The sequence below is a fragment of the Malaya genurostris genome, chromosome 2, assembly GCF_030247185.1.
Source record: "Malaya genurostris strain Urasoe2022 chromosome 2, Malgen_1.1, whole genome shotgun sequence".
Taxonomy (NCBI): domain Eukaryota; kingdom Metazoa; phylum Arthropoda; class Insecta; order Diptera; family Culicidae; genus Malaya; species Malaya genurostris.
In genome coordinates, this window is record NC_080571.1 from 17,326,896 (window position 1) to 17,348,680 (window position 21,785).

General features: G+C 36.9%; 1 protein-coding gene across 2 annotated transcripts in view; it reads right to left on the bottom strand.

Annotated features, from left to right (window-relative positions):
• LOC131428293 (band 7 protein AGAP004871-like) overlaps positions 1–21,785 on the bottom strand; it is a 106,412-nt gene that overhangs the window by 63,459 nt on the left and 21,168 nt on the right. The window contains exon 1 of one of the 2 annotated variants that reach the window (XM_058592124.1): positions 2,407–2,853. The exons of the other annotated variant lie outside the window; for it this stretch is intronic. Within the exon in view, the coding sequence (XP_058448107.1) occupies positions 2,407–2,494 (88 nt within the window). The 5' untranslated portion in view covers positions 2,495–2,853. Of the gene's footprint in view, positions 1–2,406; positions 2,854–21,785 lie in introns of those variants that run through there. 2 annotated transcript variants of the gene reach the window in all.

Below are 21,785 nucleotides of genomic sequence, written 5' to 3' on the forward strand. Positions count from 1 at the left end.
TGACACTACCGGCAAGTTGCACTTATCCTATCCGCGTTATGTTTTCTGTATGGTCATTATTCCAATACAAATGTATTATTGCTGACAATTTGACTAATGTTACCAAATATGCGACGTGAGCGTAATTCGGTAACATTAGTATTAACGAGGTAACAATAATAATAATAATAATAATAATAATAATAATAATAATAATAATAATAATAATAATAATAATAATAATAATAATAATAATAATAATAATAATAATAATAATAATAATATTAATAATAATAATAATAATAATAATAATAATAATAATAATAATAATAATAATAATAATAATAATAATAATAATAATAATAATAATAATAATAATAATAATAATAATAATAATAATAATAATAATAATAATAATAATAATAATAATAATAATAAAAATAATAATAATAATAATAAATCTGTTTCAATCCACCTAGTGGTGTAATGATTGCTTTCTCATGTACATATAATATTGTGGTATTCTATTCAAAATTTTTCTCTTCGATTTTCGAAAGAAACCAGAAGATTGTTTATGCATAACATACAGAATAAAACAGTGCTTTGATTGCGTAAGTCATCCTTAAGAAAACGAATTGGGTTCACTATTATATGCACTTCCGGCACCGGAACCCGAGAACCGGTATAATCAAAGTCGGTTTGTACGGCCACCAACTAACATGACACACAAACTCTTCTCGTACGTACTCTGAATTACGATTTAAATGTTTGTGGCATCCGAAAATATTTTAAGTGACGTTGTACAATATTGAACACACTTTACCCTATAACTCCGGAACCGGAAGTCGGATCCTGATGAAATTCAGGAATTCCGTATGGGATCGGAAGACCTTTCATTTGAATTTAAGTTTGTGGAAAGCGGTCAAACCATCGCTGAGAAAAGTGAGTGAGATCTATTTTGGTATATATGACCTCTATTTCCGGTACTTCCGGAACCGGATACCGGGAACCAGGATAGCCGGAATCGGTTTGTTTAGTTGCCTACTGATAATGACTATCGATTTGTGTAGTTTTGAGACCAGTTTAGAAATTTTTATACGTATTTTGTTTCGCCGGTTTAAGTGACGGTGTAGAATATTGAACACACTTTACCCTATAATTCCGGAACCAGAAGTCGGATCTGGATGAAATTCAGGAATTCCGTATGGGACCACGAGACCTTTCATTTGAATCTAAGTTTGTCAAAATCGGTTCCGCCATCTCCGAGAAAACCTAGTGAGATTATTTGACACATACACACACATACACACACAAACATTGCTCAGCTCCATGAACTGAGTCGAATGATATATGTCACTTGGCCCTCCGGGTGAATTTTCACTAGTCGGTTTTTCAAGTGATTGCATAACCTTTCCATATGAGAAAGGCAATAATAATAATAATAATAATAATAATAATAATAATAATAATAATAATAATAATAATAACAATAATATTAATAATAATAATAATAATAATAATAATAATAATAATAATAATAATAATAATAATAATAATAATAATAATAATAATAATAATAATAATAATAATAATAATAATAATCTGCTTCAGGATGTTTTAGAAATGCATGAAACGTTGAGATTGAGAAACGAAACATCACGTGCATTTCTAAGACAATACAAGATGTAAAGCTTCGAAAACTTGAAAAAACCGCATAAAAAAGACTTGAGTGTATATCAATATTTTTTAGAAAATTTGAATAACCCAAATCAAAATTACCGTTTTTCTGTAAATATGTATATTAAATTAGATTTGCTGAATGTATACCTAGAAATTGATATTTTATTCCGTTGCAAACATTTTTTATATCGAAAAAACCTTTAAAAAAATGTCCCAGATATGCTGTTATCTAAATCAGCATTTAACTTTGATTATTATTATTATTATTCTAGACTCATGGTCAGACTACTCGACGTACTGATCTGTGAATCAATTATTTTCTTCTGCCCACATGTTTACAATCAAATTCTAACCCGAGTAAAATTTTCACGCGATAAATCGGTAAACATTTAACATACGAACGGTTGCCTAGCGACAGTTGCGTCTATGAACAATTGCCAAACGGGAAAAATTCGTTCGTGTCTGCGTCTGGATCTGTGCTCAATCCGATTTCAAAGATTGCGGTTGAAAGACCGTAAAGCACGATCAAACAAATTATTGCACCATCACGAGTAGTTCCGAATGAGCCGACACGCTAATTCTACTTGGAAAATCATAGTCTACGGCCGGGAACAGAACCGAGCGCACACCGTGGGATCGTGTGCGTGGGATCAAAACAGTCACCATAACAACAACAAAAACAACAACAACAATAGAAACCCCTCGTGGTTCGGTTCACCGGCAAGTGGGCAAAGAATTGTTACGTACGTTTGAGTTTCCACCTGGGCGGTTCGTACATCTGCGTGTCTTGGGTTGATCCTGACCGGGGGGACGTTAGCTGGATCCGGAACCGCATTCGCTGTGACCCAGGTCACGTCGGTGGAACTGTTCGTCCTGTTGTTACCTTCCTTTCTGCTTTCGAGAACGTGTCCCGCGTGTCGAGCGCCTATTTAATTCGAGTTATAATGCGACGGCCGGGTGCACAACCGGGTGCTCATAAATTACACAATCACGAATCTTCGAAGTGGGTATTTATTTAGAGACGATACACTCGCCTATCGTTATTGGGTAATCACCATCACGACATCGTCGAACACGGCAACTGCCACACATCAGACGGAACGTACGAAAGAAAGTACTACGTAGGTTCGTAGAACAAACAACTCGCCGCACTTCTTCCGCCCGGTGTCGGGAATTTCCAACGTGCTACTGAACGGGGGATAACTTTTTTGTTGTCTCGTCGGTCCATCGTGTGGTGCTGAATGCTGCGTGTCGCCTTCCCGGTTTGCTTTTCCTCGGAAAATTCGTTACAACAACCAGAGGCGGTGGCCCGAGCGAAACAAAGCAGCAAAGCCGGCCGCCTGCTGCTGGCAGTGATGCTGGCTTCTGTTGGCACTGAGCTGTATTGTTGTTGTTGCACTCTCCAACTAATACACTAAAATGATACCGGAGTCTCAGGCTCTTGCTACTCGTTCGGTCGTGCCACCGCCACCGGTTTCATTGCTGCTATCATTGCCACCAATCTAACAACTCCTCATTCGGTCGGTGTAGTTGAGTCGGAGGCCACCAGTCGGTATGTCTTACTGGGAACACATTCCGGAAGAAGCTAGATTCTGGGGTAGTGCCAAGTAGGGAGTAGGGAGCCAGGCTCTGAGGCTATTGTCATCGGCGGTTCGTCGGGTCGGATGTCTTCAGCACAGCTGTGCAAGCTCCGAATCTGATTTCGCCATACGATAGCAATCTTTGGAGAAAGAGAGCCAAGGAAAATGCTTTGTAGAGAACTAAACGAAATAGACGGATGCTAGGGTGGGACGTAACTCCAGGCAAGTTTCGAACAAGAATGCGTGTCTTATCTTATGAATGTTTTGCCTGCACTAACTATACTAACTGCACGCCGGAAGGATGATAGCCACTTGTGAAAGCAGTAGACGCATCTTACTAAATCTTTTAAATCAACCGAAGGGCAGAGTAATTTTTTGTTTTTGTGATAGCCCCACCATTTTCGAGCCACTCTACCTCCGCTGTCTTGGCAGCAGGAAAACCAAGTGTCACCACCAGCCACGGACGGCTGAATTTCTCCGAGCAGCGCTTTGTTGGCTTACTTCTACCGAAGCACACATGTTTTCCGAATCGCGGCGCAGCACTTTTATGTTGTATCCAGCTGCTTCTGTGACTTGCTGAAAGAAGCACGAATAAATTTCAACTTGTTCTTCTCTCAATTCGGTCCAACGAACAGCACTGGCGGGACGTTAAGTTGTGCATAATACTGACAAAGGATATTTGTTGCAGCTCCCGCAAACGGTTTTCCTAGCAAACCTCATTTAACACAGGATCCATCCATCAGCCGCGCGCATTCTACGACTTCTACTTGCGACCACAGTGCAAACTCTAGTTTGAGATGTTAAATGAGGGCAGATACTATCTTACTTTAATATTTATGATCATAATATTTCTATAATATTCGTAATTCGAGAACTCCTTCGAAACCGTGACGAATAATTTTATCCGTATTTTTTCTTAAAAGTATGAAGAAAACGCTACATTTATAAAAAAAATCTTGAATTGAATAATAAATTACTGAAATACAGGCAATTGTCTTTGTTCCAGTTCTATCTGAAGCAAGCTTTATGATCAGTATCTAACGGGGCGAAGGAGGCATTCGCCCCGGGAGCAATAATTTTAGGGGGCGGAAAAGTAATCCTTCAAACCTGTTTTTTTTTGTTGATCACCCTAGTCATTTTTCCAGAGATGGAGCTCATTTTTGTTTATTTTTTGCTCACTAAACCAACGAAATCTCTTATTTTGCCCCGGGCGCCAAATTTCCTCGGTAAGCCACTGGTTTGAATTCTTAATGTCTACTTTCTACGCGTTAGAAATTTCGTTTACCAAATCTGAAATAGTAAGGAAAATGTTTGTTGTGATCGTGTCAAAACATTTGGAAGAGGAACTAAACTGTCTCACTTGGTTGCTTTTTATTTGCTCTAACCTCTCCGTGCCCTTTAAAAAAATGTTTTATATTTCTTCGCGTTTCGCCTTACGCTCGTCAGTGCTTAAAGCAGTTCAAATTGAACTGCCATCTCGTACCTAGCAGTTCAACTTAAACCGCTAAGCAGTTTAAGTTGAACTGCTAGGTACGAGATGGCAGTTCAATTTGAACCGCTTTAAGCACTGACGAGCCGAAGGCGAAACGCGAAGAAATAGAAACAAAATATGTGCTTTTTGCACAAACCAACAAAACCCCTAAATGTTAATGTTTTATATATTTGCAAAGTTTAATGATCTGTAGTAATAATTTTTATCCCAAGAAGCTTGCCAGCTTGCAAGTGTTCTTTGGCGAGACGCGCTATAGAATTCGTTGAAAGCAATCGGTCTTTTACCACCTAAAATTGAACTATGTCAACCAATCGAAGCGTCATCTGCATATCAATTCCAGTGTTATCTGATTTTTATGGAATGTGTGAAAATTTACAACCCATTCGCGAGTATTTACAGGGTCCGGCAACTTCAGACCGCTCGCGCAGCTGACGCACGGGCATCAGCTCTCTAGAAATTTGCTAAATGACAGTTCGGAGTTGTATTGTTTACAAGCGCAAGAAAGCATTTTGCCAAAAGTGAACGCGAAAAAAAAATCAGTGATGGATTTAAAACGTAATAGTGTGATTGCTTTATATTTGGATGGAAAATCACAACCAGCGATTGTTCGTGAGCTCAAACACCTTAAAGTGAATAAAGTTTTTGTTTATCGCACCATAACTCGTTACAATAATACTGGTAGCATCGCAAAACGTCATGAAGGTGGTCATCAAAAGACTGCAACGTCACGTGAGATGGTTCAAAAAGTGAAGAAGCGACTTGAACGAAATCCTCGACGAAGTGCCAATCAAATGGCAAAAGAACTGAAAATATCCGACCGTAGCATCCGCCGCATACTGAAAAATGATCTGAAGGTCAAGCCTTACAAGATCCAAAAGGCGCATGATCTCACACCGAAGCAGCAACAAGGTAGACTTGAGAGAGCGAAGGAGTTGCTTCGTTTGGCCGAAAGCGGTCAATTTCCGAACATTGTATTTTCTGACGAAAAAATTTTTCCAATTGAGCAATTCGTAAACTCTCAAAACGATAGGGTTTACTTGACCGACCGTTCATACGAGAATTTGAGTCATCGATTGGCCAACAGGAGGCAGCACCCGCAACAGATAATGGTTTGGGCCGCTGTAACCGCAGATGGGCGCTCTCCAATCGTTTTCATCGAGCCTGGCGTCAAGGTAAATGCGACATATTATCGGGAAAGTATTTTGGAGGTTGCTTTGAAGCCGTGGGCAGACAAACATTTCGGTGGCAGACCATGGACGTTTCAGCAGGACTCGGCACCGTCTCACAAAGCTCGAGTGAACCAAGAATGGCTGAAAAACAACGTTCCGAACTTCATCACGTCCACACAATGGCTCTCGAATTCACCAGATGCGAATCCAATGGATTATTCTCTTTGGGCCATTTTGGAGAGCAAAGTCCGAACTAAAAGATACACCAGTCTCGAGGCGCTGAAAAAGTTATTGTCCGCGAGTGGGCCAAAATACCTGCAAGTCACATTCGGGCAGCTTGCGATTCGTTTTTTGACCGTCTCAAGGCCATAGTCAAGGCAAAAGGTGGTCATATCGAGCAAAAGTGAATTGATTCTGAATTTTGTTTTATTTTTTCACATTTTGTACTTTGAATTAAGTAAAAGTAATTTTCCAAACTGAATTTATGGCCTTTTTAATTGGTTACACTTCGAGTGCCGGACCCTGTATTTTATTTTATATCTTCAGTAGTCGTTAGTTTAAAGCAATGCGAGCAAGAGAAGCAGGATACTTGTGAGATCGCTCCTAAGAGATATTAAATATTTTTCTTTTTACAATGTCTTATTATATTTCTTCTTACTAAAAATCGGGCTAGACTAAACTTTGTCGATTATTCGGGGAACGTTTGATCAATGGATCTATTTTTTTTTCGTGTTAAGCGCTAAGTTTGAGACGCACACGTGAAGTTTACTTCCTTCCCAAGTAGATCTGCATTCGGACGTGGCCGGTGTCGGTATTAATCAGCATGCAGGGATCAATGCAATTTACACAATGTGAATGTTATGTGCTGCTCCTACGCAAGTTGTTTCAGGAACACATTTTGCAAGCTCAATTGGTTCTGATCAATTGGGCGGTCTCTAATGCTAATGTTACTATTTTGTTTCCAGAACTGTAACGAAATAGTTGTTTTCTATACTCAAATGTTCTGATGCTTACAATGGTCGAGTACTTTCTGTCATCACTTATTTATCTACACCGCAACCTAAATTCAAGACCAGGACAAACCCAGATCTAGAATTTTATTTCTGGAGTTAGTATTTTTTCCAAATTTAATTCTAGAATTTTAATTATAGAACTGAACTCACTTTCAAAATTTAGTTCCAGAGTTCAAGTTTCGAATCTATTTCCAGTGTGCAGGTTCCAAGTTCTAAATCTAGATTCCGGACGTAAATTCGTGAACAAAATTCAGGAATTAGGTTCTGGGTGAAAAGCCAATTCCAAAATTCAGGTTCGAAGTTTAGATCTATAACTCAGGTCTACAGTCGAGATCTAAAAGTCATATTTGGAATTTCTGAATCAGAACTTTGGATATTCTGGACATAAATTAAGACACTAAATTCAGTTCCAAAAATATAGTTCGTGTAACCTGTATTCTGGAATTAAGTTCTGAAATTGAATTCTTAAACTAAACTTTAACCCTGAAACTAAGTTTTGAATTCAGTTCCAGGGGCTGGGGTCCACAAGGAGATTGATAGTACCTATTATCTTTCGCCTGACAGTACCAGCCTGGATGTCGTGTGGAATCCGGCGGAAAAAAAAACTTAACCAAGAATAAATCCACTGGGTTGCTGCTTCCATGTCGTAAAAGGCGACAATGGCAGGAGTGTCTTTTTCCCCTCAGTTATCAAATTTTTCCAACGTTTCACATATGATTACTCTATTTTACTAAATTTTCTCTTCATTAAACTTCTATCAACTTATCAATTTCCGGTTAGCTTCAAAGAAAAGTTTTATTTGGTATGTTTTATTCTTCCATGTTTTTGCTTGTCTTTCACGATTATAAATTCGAAGACCCGTTCATATTACAATGTTAATAATAGAGGTAACAATGATACTTGTTTGTTTGATAAATTATTTTTTTTTCTCATTAGGCAGCTGCCCAGATCAACCAATATAACAAATTAATCATTTTTCGCGGTAAATAATTAAGTGGAAATAATAAACAATCAAGATGCGCGTGAAATCTGTTAACCTTTGTTTGGTGATTTAAAATGATTTGATATAATTTACAGAATATGTCACTACAATGAAACAACTATTTTGTCTTAATCCTATTCAAATATCAAAATTAACGTTGTAGCAGATAATTCGCTTTTGAAAAAAAACAGAGCTATTTTTATTCGTTATGCGATAATATTTCAATGAAAACGGTTTGTAAAGTTTGGTTTGCAGGCTTGCTGCCCGGAAAAGAAAACGCGTGCTAAATAGTTGCCCGTGAATTGCCCGAAAGTGCATTTTTTTCGTTTCGGTTAGTCCGGGCAGCTTAAATATTTTCTAAACTAGCAATTGTTTTGATCCGTTGGCTTTGTAAACACGCTGTCATATGGCAGACAGACGTCAGTTAGTTGGATCGAGCTAAGTCGATTCAGATTGACGTCAATCGTTTTCATGTCAAAACACATGTACGTTTTAAACTGAAATTTTTTGAAGTGAATACGACTTACTTTACTATGGAGCGCCTTTTCAAAAGTTACCCTGTACAAGAATGGGTAGAATTTAACCATGAATATCGTTTGTTGTACTTAACCTGAAAACATCTTCATGCTATCGCAAATATGATCAGCAATTTATGATTAAATTTTCAGTAGCATGAAATAATCACAAATAACTAAAGATTAAAGTTTTATACGATGTTTGTGTTCAAACAGTATTGAAGAGAAAAAACTCACAACGCTAGTTTGTCTTTCTTCTGCTCGGATGATGGTTTTGATGCAGTGAGCGACACAACATTTTCGTGTTGTCAACTGGGTAGATAAATCATATGAAAGTTGACACGTTTCATCTAGTCTACCCCCTAGACAGTTTACTTTAAATACCATTAAATGAATTGTTAAAGAGCCTTTGATATTTTCTTTCATTGAAATTTGTGTAATTCGTTACGTGTGTACTTCTGCAGGCAAACAATTTTTTACTCTCTGTCTTATTAATTTGTGTGTTAAAATCATTGTGTCGTGAATCAGTTGTACTTTAATATAGGTGCACAGTTTCTATACTAGATGTAAAGAAATTAAATCTGGTGCAATTTACACAATATATCAACTTGAGAGAACGATTTTAGATATTCAGGAGTGAGGAATTTTATTCGTATTCACGTCATCCAGTTATGTTTCTGACATTACCCACCCACTTTTTATTTTAATTATTCGGATATTTGGGGCACATTTGATTTTTGTGCGTCATAACGATGGTCTGGTTGTTGCTTTTTAAATGTTTATTTTGCGCTGAATCCAGTTATTTTTTGAGTACTTTCACCTAGAAAATAAAATTCTAACTGCGCCTCGAAAATAAATTCTCTGTGCAGGGCTCTTCTGGTCAACAAGTGGAGCTCAGCGAATAATAGCACGTAATTTTCAACTCGCAATTTTAACGGATCCTTGACGCATACCTAAATATTGATGTTCATATCTCTTACATGTATAACATATAAATCACTTATTAAAACTAGATCTACTATAAACTTTAGCAAATCGATCTTTTATGTAGCGAAACTATCAAGTAGTTTTCAATAAAATTCTAAAATCAATTTTAGCCTAAGTTATTTTGTACAGAAGATTGTCTAGTTTCGAGAGAGTACTTATATTTTCGACGCGCTCATTAAGGTATCTTGAGATTTGGCACCCAGACCGACAAACAGACAGTTGCTCAGTTCGTTTTCCAAAGTTTGAGCGAGAATTATACTTATAAATATGAGGAAGGCAAAAAGATGAGAAGATAAAAAAAAACTACATTTGGAGACCTTCGATAAACAATGCTTCATATCTCGACACGAATCCATTTTTTTAAAAGAGTTTATGTGTTTGGCATGTTTTCTTGTAATAATATGGTCTACACTCCAAAAAAATGGAATTTTACAGGTGATTGAATTTTACTGGTTTCGACTGTAACTTGCATTATGCTAGCAGGTGCGACTGTATGAATTTAAATGCACCTTTTACCAACCAAGCAGATGCATGCTTCTGTGGCTCAGTCGATTAACAGACGTACTTGCGTTCCAATGATTCTCGGTTCAAGTCGCTTCGGTTGCTATCAGTATTCTTTTTTTTTTTATTTCATTGAATTTCTTGTCATGGAGTTTTAGACACAATATTAAATGTTCTTCAACGTAAATTTGCGTGAACAGCCACGCTCCATTTATGTGCCTCTAGTGAGATGTAAAATCACAGGGTTTTTGTTAAGTGTGTACAATTCCTCCGAAGAAATGAATTTTCTATTACGCAATATAGGCAAACTATAACTTTAACCTCACTTCTTGGTGGATTACAGACTGCTTTAATTATATCAAGAGAAGAGGGCAATTCCATTTTGGCTCGAAAATCAACCGCAAGAAAAACGTTAAACCACCGTTTACGTACACTTATTTACGTTACCTCCTTTCACGTAACTCTTTTTACGAACCAAATCCTAAAAAATGTTTCAAAAAATTAAAACGATTTCTGAGTCATTGATATTTGATGAAAACCTGTATAATGTGGGTGTTTTCGGATCGGGTTTGAAGAGTAGATTTCGGAAAAACGATGTTTGATCTCGTTTAAAATGCAATATGGCGGCTTCCGTTTTATCGATATTCATTGAAAACCATTACAATAACGGTATTTTCGAAACGAATATGATGATTAATTATCAGAAAAAAATGTTTGAGCTCTTTTTAAAATTCAACGTGGTGACTTTCGGTTTATAGATATTTATTGAAAACTCTTACTCATATTGCACGGGTTTTCAAGGAATATCAATACACAATACTGTGTAGTGAACAAGAGAGTATACGAAATGTGCAAATACGATTTACAACAGTATGAAACTTGGCCTACAAGACTATATTCAATTAGTATTGATTTCAAGCGCTTCAAAGTTAGACCAGCAACAAACTTAAAGAACTTACTTAAAGAACGAATGCTTCGAGACGATAATGATGTCAGTGAAGTTCAATTCAGCAACGCGTCTAATTCTGTGTACATTATGTTTATACGTGAAATTCGTTTCGATTAACAACGAGGTGCACAGTATGCCAACGTTAAATACAAAATCCCGGTGGTGGACGGTGTCATAGAAGTGCGAGTACATGACCTTCTCCCGTACAAATACGTTGCAATACGGAGAAATTCTTTCCAACGAAAAGAAGTTTGGCGGATTTTTTTCCCGGTAGATGGAATGGAGTGCGAATGTTACGTATGCGACTGCATAAGGCAATTCCATCTCATGTAACTTGTGGTCAGGGCGGAGGACATCCTTGTAAATCGCAGTTACCTATGAGAACCAGCTAATTATACTACGACAAACTTTCCACTGAAACTACAAAAAGGACATCTTCAACCAAAGACAAGGACAACCGTTCAGCAACGGTAACTAGTGCGGCCAGTACTTCTGCTTCAAAAACGCTTTCAGCATCCAACCAGCAAGCAATTGCAATCAATTTCCAACAAAACATATCTATGGCAACTGACAATGAGCACAAGACAGCGAACAACAGCGAGAAGAAAACGGAAACCACTTACAATAAAGCATTTGATCCTCGCTGGATGGAAATGGAACATCCTTTCCCCCAAGAAAATGGATGACAACTATTGAACAAAAAAGGAACATCAAGAAAAACCGGAAGCCATTATTTTGGACTTCGGGACAACCCCCAGGCATCGTTTTCCGACATCTACTTTCCAAATCTGTTTTGAAAATACACATACTGTTAGGGGTTTCTAGGAATATCAATAAACCGGAAGTCGCCATCTTGGAATTAGGACTCATGAAATTCATTGCGAAAATATTCATATGATTAGGTTTTAAAATATTGACTGCACAAGCTATTTTACGAAGTAAATTCCAAATAACGTAAACTTTTTTTAGGAATCAACTTGATTCACGAACCCTCGTTTAGTTTATAAATGGAGGTTCCGGTGTAATTGGGACCACTGTGCACTATATAAGGGGGAAAAGTCGTCTACACAAAATTATCGATATCTCCATTAAAATGGACTGTACAACAGTTTGGCTAGTTGAAAAGCTATTACCGTGCGGAATTTAAATCTTAGACCATATTTTGTTTACAAGGTCAATTGTGATAGAAATTTCTAAAAAACTGCATTTTTAACAAAAAAAAAACGTGTTTAATCCACCTAGCAGTGAGATGATACCTTTTTTTACCAATCTGCATGTGTTTTTTGCATGAATATTCTTCGGTGTTTAAGTTTTCATGACATTATTTTAATGACCGTCGTTTAAAGCGACAATTTGAGATTTTAATCACTCATTACTCTGTAATGTCGAAACTGCAAATCGGATCGAATTTAAATCTAGAAGTGTGATAATCGATTAAAGATGCCATGATATGTAAGTTCCACTTTAGAGTTTACGGTAATTTAAGGTACTTCCAGAGCCGGTATTAAGGAACCAGCATAACCCAAACCGAATCGTATGGCCATATGACGAATAAATTACAACAGTTTTGAGTTCAACTTTGAAGCTCAATCCCATCTTCTATATCGGTTTGAATTTTAAAAATTCATCATCATGTAATTCGAGAACCGGAAGTCATAATTGGATAAAATTAATTAATTTTTGTATGTATGTATAAAATTAATAAATTTTGTATACAAGTTTATTTTAATTTGAATTTTTGTTTCTAAAATTTGATTAGGCTTTTTTTGAGAAAACGATTGAGCTTTGAGAAATGATTTTATACTGGAACCGGAATTCTAAATTCGGTATGGCCGAAGTCAGATAAATTCACCTGAATAGCTGTATAGTTTACATTTGTTTCAAAATATTTGAAAATCAGTGAGGAAATCTTTGAGAAATCATAGCACGAATTAAATTTTTAGGTGCCTTCTGAATCGACAAAAAGTTAATTTTTTTTATCGGCTATCCAAATCTGCTAACCCGATAAACCTGATTAATTTATGTGGAATAGACATTTTTATACCAATCACCCTGTATCCCCGAAACCGGATGTTGGATCTGGCTGAAGAGCAAAATGTTTTATAAAATCTTGAAACTTTTCATTTGAATCTTAGATGATTCATAGAATTCATTTGAATCTTAGATCGGTTCAGCCATCTACGAGTAGAATGACTTACACAATTTTGATTTCGTTTCATATATCATCCTGTAGTTCCGGAACCAGAGGTCGGAACCAAACATAATTCAGGAACTTTGTTTGGGAGCATACGACTTTTCATATGAATCTGAATTTGTAAAAAAGAAATTTTCAGAGAAAATTGAGTGAAATTATTTGTCACACACGCATTTGCTGATCTCGACGAACTGATTCGAATGGTATATGGAAGTTATGTTCTTCCAGCATTTATTGCTGTAAGTAGTTTAAAACAATATAATTAAAAAAAAATCTGCCATCATCTGGTTTATATATGTCATATTCGAACGATTATGTTGCCAAAAACGAGCCGTGCTAAAATCGGTCCGAGGCTAAATGTCATGAAAAAGGATGCTGTACACAGTGTTTTTGGTACTTAGAAACAATTGTATGTAACAGTATAAAAAATCGTGTTTTCCGTTGCATTGCTTTGTCATACAGCGCTCAAAACTCCTTCGGCTGAAATAGGGGAAAAGTCGTTTACACAAAAATTTCGATATCTCCGTTGAAAATGGACGGATTTTAACAATCTATGGCTTGTTGGATAGGTATTATCGTGCGGAATCTAAGTCTGAAAACATATCCAGTTTTCAAGGTCAATTGTGACAGATACTGTCAAAAAACTGAAAATCTTGACATAAAACTTCGTATAACTCAAAAAGTAAACATCCGATCTCAAAACCATTCAATAGCGTTTTGGGTGACGGGGAGACCTTTCATTTGCGACTAGTTTGATCAAAATCGTTCCAGCCATCTCTGAGATCTCGACCTCTTAGTTGACAACACACATACAGACACACACACATACACACACACACACACACACAGACATTTGCTCAGTTCGTCGAGCTGAATCGATTGGTATATGTCATTCGGCCCTCCGGGCCTCGGTAAAATTTTCGAAAGTTTGAGCGAATTCTATACCTATTTTTTATATATATAAAAAAAGGTAAAACTCTGAAAGTAATCATCAAATCTAAAAACTAAAACAATAGCGCAAAGACTTCCACCTTTCATGCAACAAATTCAGTAAGCCGAACATAACAAGTGGGACCGCAAGATGATTCAATGCATGTAAAAGAATATCTCCAGAAGTACCAGCTACTCTTCCTCCGACTCCAGGAAAGCGACACGAAAAAAAACTATTTCTTTCCAACTGGCATCATGGGACTACGTCCAAAAGGTTGGACATTGGATGCCACACAGAATCCGTGTTCGGGTTGGCGGTTCAATGCCTTTGGCGTTCGCCTCACAAGTTTCCGTACATTCTAGTCTCGACCTGAAAGGGTTCTGTAAGCTAGCTTTGTGCTGAAACAGATGATCAAATTATTCAAGAGATTCCATGCCTGTTAGATTTATTGGTTCGTTTTTGTTTCGGTTGCCGGTTAAAATACATGATAAAATATTTATTATCGCCTAGATAACTCGTTCAGCTGACAACTTTGTGAAGGTAGAAGGTAGGACCAACATTATCATAATTATCATCATCTTTAAGCCTTCCAGGCACATGTTCAATGCCTTACTGTCGAACCTACTCAACTTAAATTGTGCGGAACCACTCCTCTCTACAGGTTCAACTGCTCATTTCATTCAAGATAAATACACTCAACAATGTTTATCTTCGAAGAACATGAACTATTCTTTTTACTCATCCGGTTATGTCTCTGACATTCCCCATTCGTCTTTTCTTTCATACAACCTAGTTCCACCCTAGTTATTAAACATCTCCGTAGTAATTCCATCGTTTACGAAAAATGTTGACGTTTCGATGCCGGTGACGTGTGAATTACGTGTGAATGTTGTCAGACAAATATCTGTTAGCCATATCAAAAAGAAGAAAAAAAAACGACTTTCGACTATCCCTCACCAAATTGTAAATCGGTTTTTTGCTGGAAAAGCAAATTCCATCCACTTCGAACGAGGTGAGGTAATAAATCCGCACCGCTAAGCGAGAAAAAAAGAGCGAGAATACACAGAAATATCGAATGAAAACAAACCTGAAACTCCAGAGCAAGCAAAATCGAGCCGGTCGTTGAATCCAACCCAAAAGCACAATGTTTTGAAGCAGCACTCAGCTGATAGAGGTGGGTGGTTATTGGGAGCACGTCTTCGGGACCCTGAAATCATGCACATCGTTTGTCTATCCATATGCTGTGCAGGTATGACAAATTCGAGCGTGAACATTACTTTGGCAACGACTCCGAAAAACCTTGCATTGGATTGATTAAAAAATGGCTTCAAACATCAATTTTCGACTGTCATTGCATTTTGTTCTGATGGCTTATAAATGTCCTATGGTAACACTTCAGTGAGCAGCATTGAAACACTTTCCGGTTATTCTTTTATGTACATGCAAAACGGTGCCTCCGTAAAATCACCAACCAACGTTACTCGATGAATAGAGCCGGTATGATAAACGGTATACGATATTAACTGCCAGCTTTTATGTGGTGCTTAGTAATTTATGTATGTAGCTTTGCAAGGGTAGTCCAAGGATCCGAATAGAGTCTTCATGAATGTTGAAAAATGATTTTACTGTCTAATTCCCGGCTGCGATGTAGGACCAAAATACGATCAGACACTCTCAACGCCAGCATATATCAACGTAATCCTGAATAAGCCATAAAAGCGCAAAATGTGTCGGCAGCAACGAAGCGGAAGACTGTTGGCATTTAGAGGAAGTGGTGCCAGATCTGCGCCTTGTGAGGAATTCTTCGGAACTACAGATTCATGTACCCTAACTTAGTTGGCAGTTTTGGATGTGGTTATTGTTTTTTTATGACTTGATCAATATTGGAGTAACCAAATAATTCACCTCCACTTCCTCGAAATGTTCGGTTTAAAAAGGAACAAACCCGAACCGAATTCCATTCCCGAAAAATACCCATACAAATTTAACATTTGCTGTGATAAACCCTCGACTGACTGGAGGTGTTTCATAAATCCCGCCCTATTGATTTTAAACGTGAAGCGACGTATTTAAACGACGTATATTTAAAGAAAGATATTTCATTCAGTTAGTGTCAGTATTTATTTGATTCGCACAATAAGCACATCCCGTCCCGGGTTGGTGGTTCAATGCCTAGGGCACTGGTCCTACAATCACGTAGTCGTATGTTCGAGCCTCGACGTGGAAATATTGTTAGTGCCAGGAGAATCGAAACACTAGCCATGCAATGGTCATGTCCGTTATGAATCACAAAACATTTAAAGCGTAAAAATGAAAACTTGTACGATTCAATTTATCGTTCAACTGTAAAAAAAGATATTCGACTACTGGAATATATGACCACTATTTCCGGTGCTTCCGGAATCGGAAAACGCCAACCAGGATAGCCGGAATTGGTTCGATTAGCCACCTATTTATAATGGTAGATTGATCTTTAATAGTAACCAACATCGAACGTTATTTGTCTTGATTTGTATTTGTTTAATATCCGACGAAATTACACCAATATCCCAAATGTATGCAATTATATCTTTGTACATACTTGCGATACGGACTTCGATATTTAAGCTTCTCTTCGCCAATCTTGTGTTCAAGTTATGCATGCAAGCAGTTATTTTTATAGCGTTAATTTTCTCTACCATTCTGCGATTTCGGTTGTAGCGACAAACTTTTTCTCATTATCAATCGAGTTCATCTTATATAAATTAGAAATGGATCTTAAGCACTCAAAATTTACACTGAGGTAGTTGTCAATTTCTGAGGCTCGCGACATAACATGAAATTTCATCCGAGCACAGCAGCAGATCAGCTAAAGTTCAAATCGCATACCAATTAAAGCTTCAAATCGTTTTATGGCACTTTTTGTCTTTCGGTCTAGCAACAACCTACCGCTAGCATGCTACGTGTAGGACTGAAATGTTAGCTATAATTTCGCTTATAATTATAGATTCGCGTGCTTCCAACAGCTTCGCTTTTGCATCGATTGACAAATCGAGGCGATACTTTCCCATTGATGTATCGCTTACTCCTTCAAAACCGTCGTCTACGTTAGGGAAATCCGGTATGCGGGAGATTTTTAGCAGACTGGACACTGCTCGCTACTAATCAAAATTTTAATCATATATAATTGAAAATACGTGACTTCATACATTCAAATCGAAACTTAGAAATATTTCCAATCAAATGATGAAATAATATTAATAATTGATACAAAATAAGCTGAGCTGTACGTGTTTAAAACCTGACCACATTTCTAAGTTTCCTTGAGTTTCTGATTTTCACCCCTATATAGAAAATAAAGATGTGTTCCACATAAAAAAGTTTTTACGTTTTTGTTATGATTGCGACTTGTTTTATTATGTGGCGTCTTCTCAAAATTTACCCTCTGAGAGAGTTTGGTAAGTTTTTGATCATGAATAAGGAGTGTTTCGAAATGCTTACATGCTGCTATTCGTTTGCATTGGCACAAAATACAACGAAAAGTGGGCAACGATAGGGAACATTATGCAAATTAGCCCTTCGAATGACTCCTAATGCCATCTAAAGAACTATAAGATTGCATATTTGCAAATCGCAGTTTAGTGCAAATCTACATTAATTTGATAAGCTTTGAACACTCTTCGCAGTGTAAAATTCGCACCAAACGAGTGTGAATAAAGTCAGCATGTGATTGCTTCGCGTTCGAGAAAAATACTCCCAACAGTGTTTAATATCGAAGAGAATTCCACAGTTTGGCCCATCTGAACGCCAGAAATGAATTCCGTACTGTATTTTGATAGTTTATTTCACTGAAATATGCAAATATAAACTAAAATAATCGACATCAAAATTCTGTATCGCTATTTTTGTGGTCGTTAAGACCGCTCAATTGTGCCCATTTTTGTAGCCATTCGTTTAGTAAGTAACTAATATAGAATACAAATTAAATCAGGTTTGAGCCAAATCTAGAAAAATTAACAGTGTGCAGTTTTAAACTCACATTACCCTATGAAAGCATGATTAAATTCAATACCAACCTATGGGACTATGGGATTTTTTTATTTTAATGAGTGACACTATTTGACACATACATACACACAGAGACAGGGAGAGAGAGAGCTCGATGAACTGTGTCGAATGATATACAACACTTAGCCCTCCGGGCCAATTTTTCAAGTGATTGTATAAACTTCCCATATGAGAAAGGCAATAAGTGTACTTTTTTAAAAAAGCATAGTTATCATGATTTTATAATAACACTACAAATTGAATGAAAGATTTACAAATTCAGATTTACCCTGCACGCTTAACGGAATTGAACAAAGCACACTGCGAACTAAGCAAAGCCGCTCGTATCGACGTGTACTAGTTTTGCATCGTCATTTTGAATGACGATTCGAATGTGTTGACATCCATCGCCCTATAATTTCGGATCTGGATCAACTCTTTAGGGAGTTTTTAAAGAATTCCAAGACCTTTTATTTGCTTCTTAGTTTGTAAAAATTGGTTCAGGAATTTCCGAGAAAATTGAGTTCGCATTTAATCATAAATTTGCACATATTACCTTGTAATTCCGAATCCGGAAGTCGGATCGGGATAAAATTCATCTAGCGATCTATGGGTTTGTGAAAATCGGTTCAGCCATCTCTGAAAAAATCGAGTGACATTATTTGTCTCCGGGTCTCCGTTCAAAAGTTGGTTTTCACAGTGATTGCATAGTCTTTCTATATGAGAAAGGCAAAAACGATCGGGTGACTGAGAGTGCCACACAGTGGTGATTCCGGGAACTTAGTAGTAGGCAAACTATTCCAATTTGTAGCCCATATTTGTTACTGGTCAACTTTGGTTATACCACTCCCAGGAATCCGGTGTCGGAAGTACCCGAAGTAATAGTCCAAAACTGTGAAAAGCATCTCACTCATTTTTCTTCAAGATGGCTCAACCGATTTTTATAAATTTAGATCCGCGTTTACAGTCTTACAATTTCATACGCAATTCCTTATTTTGTTACGGATCCTACTTCCGGAGCATGCAATGGAACGCGAGAAAAATAATGAATTTTCAATTACTATACTCTTTTGACTATCTGTAGGTTTCAGTTTAAGAATAGGAATAAACATTTGAGAAATCAAAATGGTGTACATATTTCGCATCTCCCGGAGCTGATTTTAAAGAATCCTATTGAAGAATCTAACCAACTCTTTTGCGGTCGCTGCGCTGCTCGAGTGGCGAGCTTTGAACAAAACGATGGTGATAATTTCTTCTGAACGATGAAAAAAATCATAACTTTTACGATTTTTTTCCAGAATTATCGTTCAACAAAATAAATTCAAATGTTTTGCATGATAGAAAGCATCATTCGAACAACATTTTGTAATTTTTTCGTAGAAAAATATTGAGAAATAAGTCGATGAAGAGGTATTTTTGAGGACGCTTCTTAAAAATCATGATTTGTGGTCCACTGTAACTCAGCGCAGACTAATCAGAAGTGAACAAATGAACGCAGCATAGTTAGAGTAGAAGTTTTTCTAGACCCCAACGTTTCTGTTTGATTTTTTTTTTAATTTTTGGTGGTTGTTCAATATGAAAAACCACGATTTTTCACGAAAAAATTCACCACTTTGTAGCTGTTAAACCTCCTCAAAGTAACAAACAACGAAAAGGAAAACGTTGGGGTCTGGTTTTATATATGTAGAAAGTGTGTGCAAAATTTGAAAAAAAATGGTGCAGTAGTTTTTGGATGACGATGAACACAGACTTTCAAAACCCGCTTTCGAGAAAAACGAGTTTAAAGTATTTTGTCTATAAAATCAATGAAAACAAATAATTGCTCCAGGGAGCCCGTAGGGTCTAACATTTTTAAAAAATCATATTTTTTCTTTCATAATTTATTACAACGAAACATTTCAAGAATGTTTTGTCAAGTTTTGAAGTCAATCGAAGTAGAAATCTTGGACCTGTGCGCCGAGCTCGTGCTTCTTCGTAGAATGAGATAGCCATAGATAAAGATCCATAACTTCCAGAGTTTTATTCCAATAGGCTAGAAAATTTCACAGAAAATTCTTGAAATGTTTTACTATAAGAAAATATAAAGAAAATGATAAATGATTTTTCAAAAGTGTTAGACCCTACCCGCCTCTTAAGGTGGCATTCGACGGGGTAGATCACGGAATCCTTCTAAAAAAATTGGAATTACTTTGCGTTTCTACTCGTGCAGTTTGTTGGTTCAGATCCTATTTATTGCAACGCTGTGTGCGAGTTTTAATTGGCTCAGTTATGTCGGATGAGTTTTCGAACCTATCCGGAGTTCCACAATGTAGCATACTCGGCCCGCTGCTGTTCTCGGTCTACATAAACGATGTGTCTCTGCTTTTGTCACTGGATTGTCGATTATTTTACGCAGACGACACAAACATTTTTAAAATCATCAAGTGCCGTTCGGACTGCATCGAATTACAAAAAATGCTGAATGTATTCCAAAATTGGTGCTCTAACAACCTTCTGGGCTTAAGCGTCGAAAAATGCAGGATTATTTCCTTCCACCGTAAAAAAGCTCCAGTTGCTTTCGATTACAAAATCTCAGAATGCTCTCTCGCCGGTAGTCTACACAATTAAAATTGTGACCCGAGCTTAAAATTGTCACGCATTCTCAATGAAAGAATCCAACCCAACAGCCTCATTTTCAATATTTTACTGTCTCATTCGTAAATAACCGACACCAGAACAAACGAAGAGAGACAAAGCATTTTCGTTTCTCATTAAAAAACGTGATTAATCCACCTAGCAGTGAGATGACACCTTTTTTTATCATGTGTTTTTTTCATGAATATTCTTCGGTGAGAAACGATTCGATACTGGAACCGGAATTCGAAATTCGGTGTAGCCAAGGTCAGACAAATTTACCTGAGTAGCTGTATTGTTTACATTTGTTTCAAAATGTTTGAAAATCAATATCGACATCTTTGAGGAATCGTAGTACGAATTAAATTTTTGGATGCCTTCCGAAACGAAAACTGAATACAACCAAAAATGAAATAAGTTTATTTGGTTATCGACTATTCAAATCTGCTAACCCGATAAACCTGATTAATTTAAGTGAAATAGACATTTTTATACTAATCACCCTGTATCTCCGAAACCGGAAGTTGGATCTGACTGAAAAAACAAGATGTTTTAAAGAATCTTAAAGCTTTTCATTTGAATTTTAGATGATTCTTAGATTTCATTTGAATCTTAGATCGGTTCAGCCATCTACGAGAAAAATGAGTTACACAGTTTTAATTTCGTTTTACATATAATCCTGTAGTTCCGGAACCATAGGTCGGAACCAAACATAATTCAGGAACCTTATTTGGGAGTATACGACTTTTCATATGAATCTGAGTTCGTAGAAAACGGTTCAGTCATTTCCGAAAAAAATTGAGTGAAATTATTTGTCACACACGCATTTGGTGATCTCGACGAACTGATTCGAATGGTATATGGGTGTTATGTTCTTCCAGCATTTATTGCTCTAAGTAGTTTAAATCAATATAATTATGAAATTGCTTTCAACTCGACAATTCTGCCATCATCTGGTTTGCATATGGCATATTCGAACGATTATGTTGCCAAAAACGAACCGTGCTAAAATCGGTCCGAGGCAAATTATCATGTTGTACACAGTCTTTTGGGTACTTAGAAACAAATGTATGTAACAGTATAGAAAATCGTGTTTTATGTTGCTCCCAAGCATTTCTGTGCCAGACAGCGCTCAAAACTTCTACTGCTGGAAAAAGTCCCTTATACAAAAATT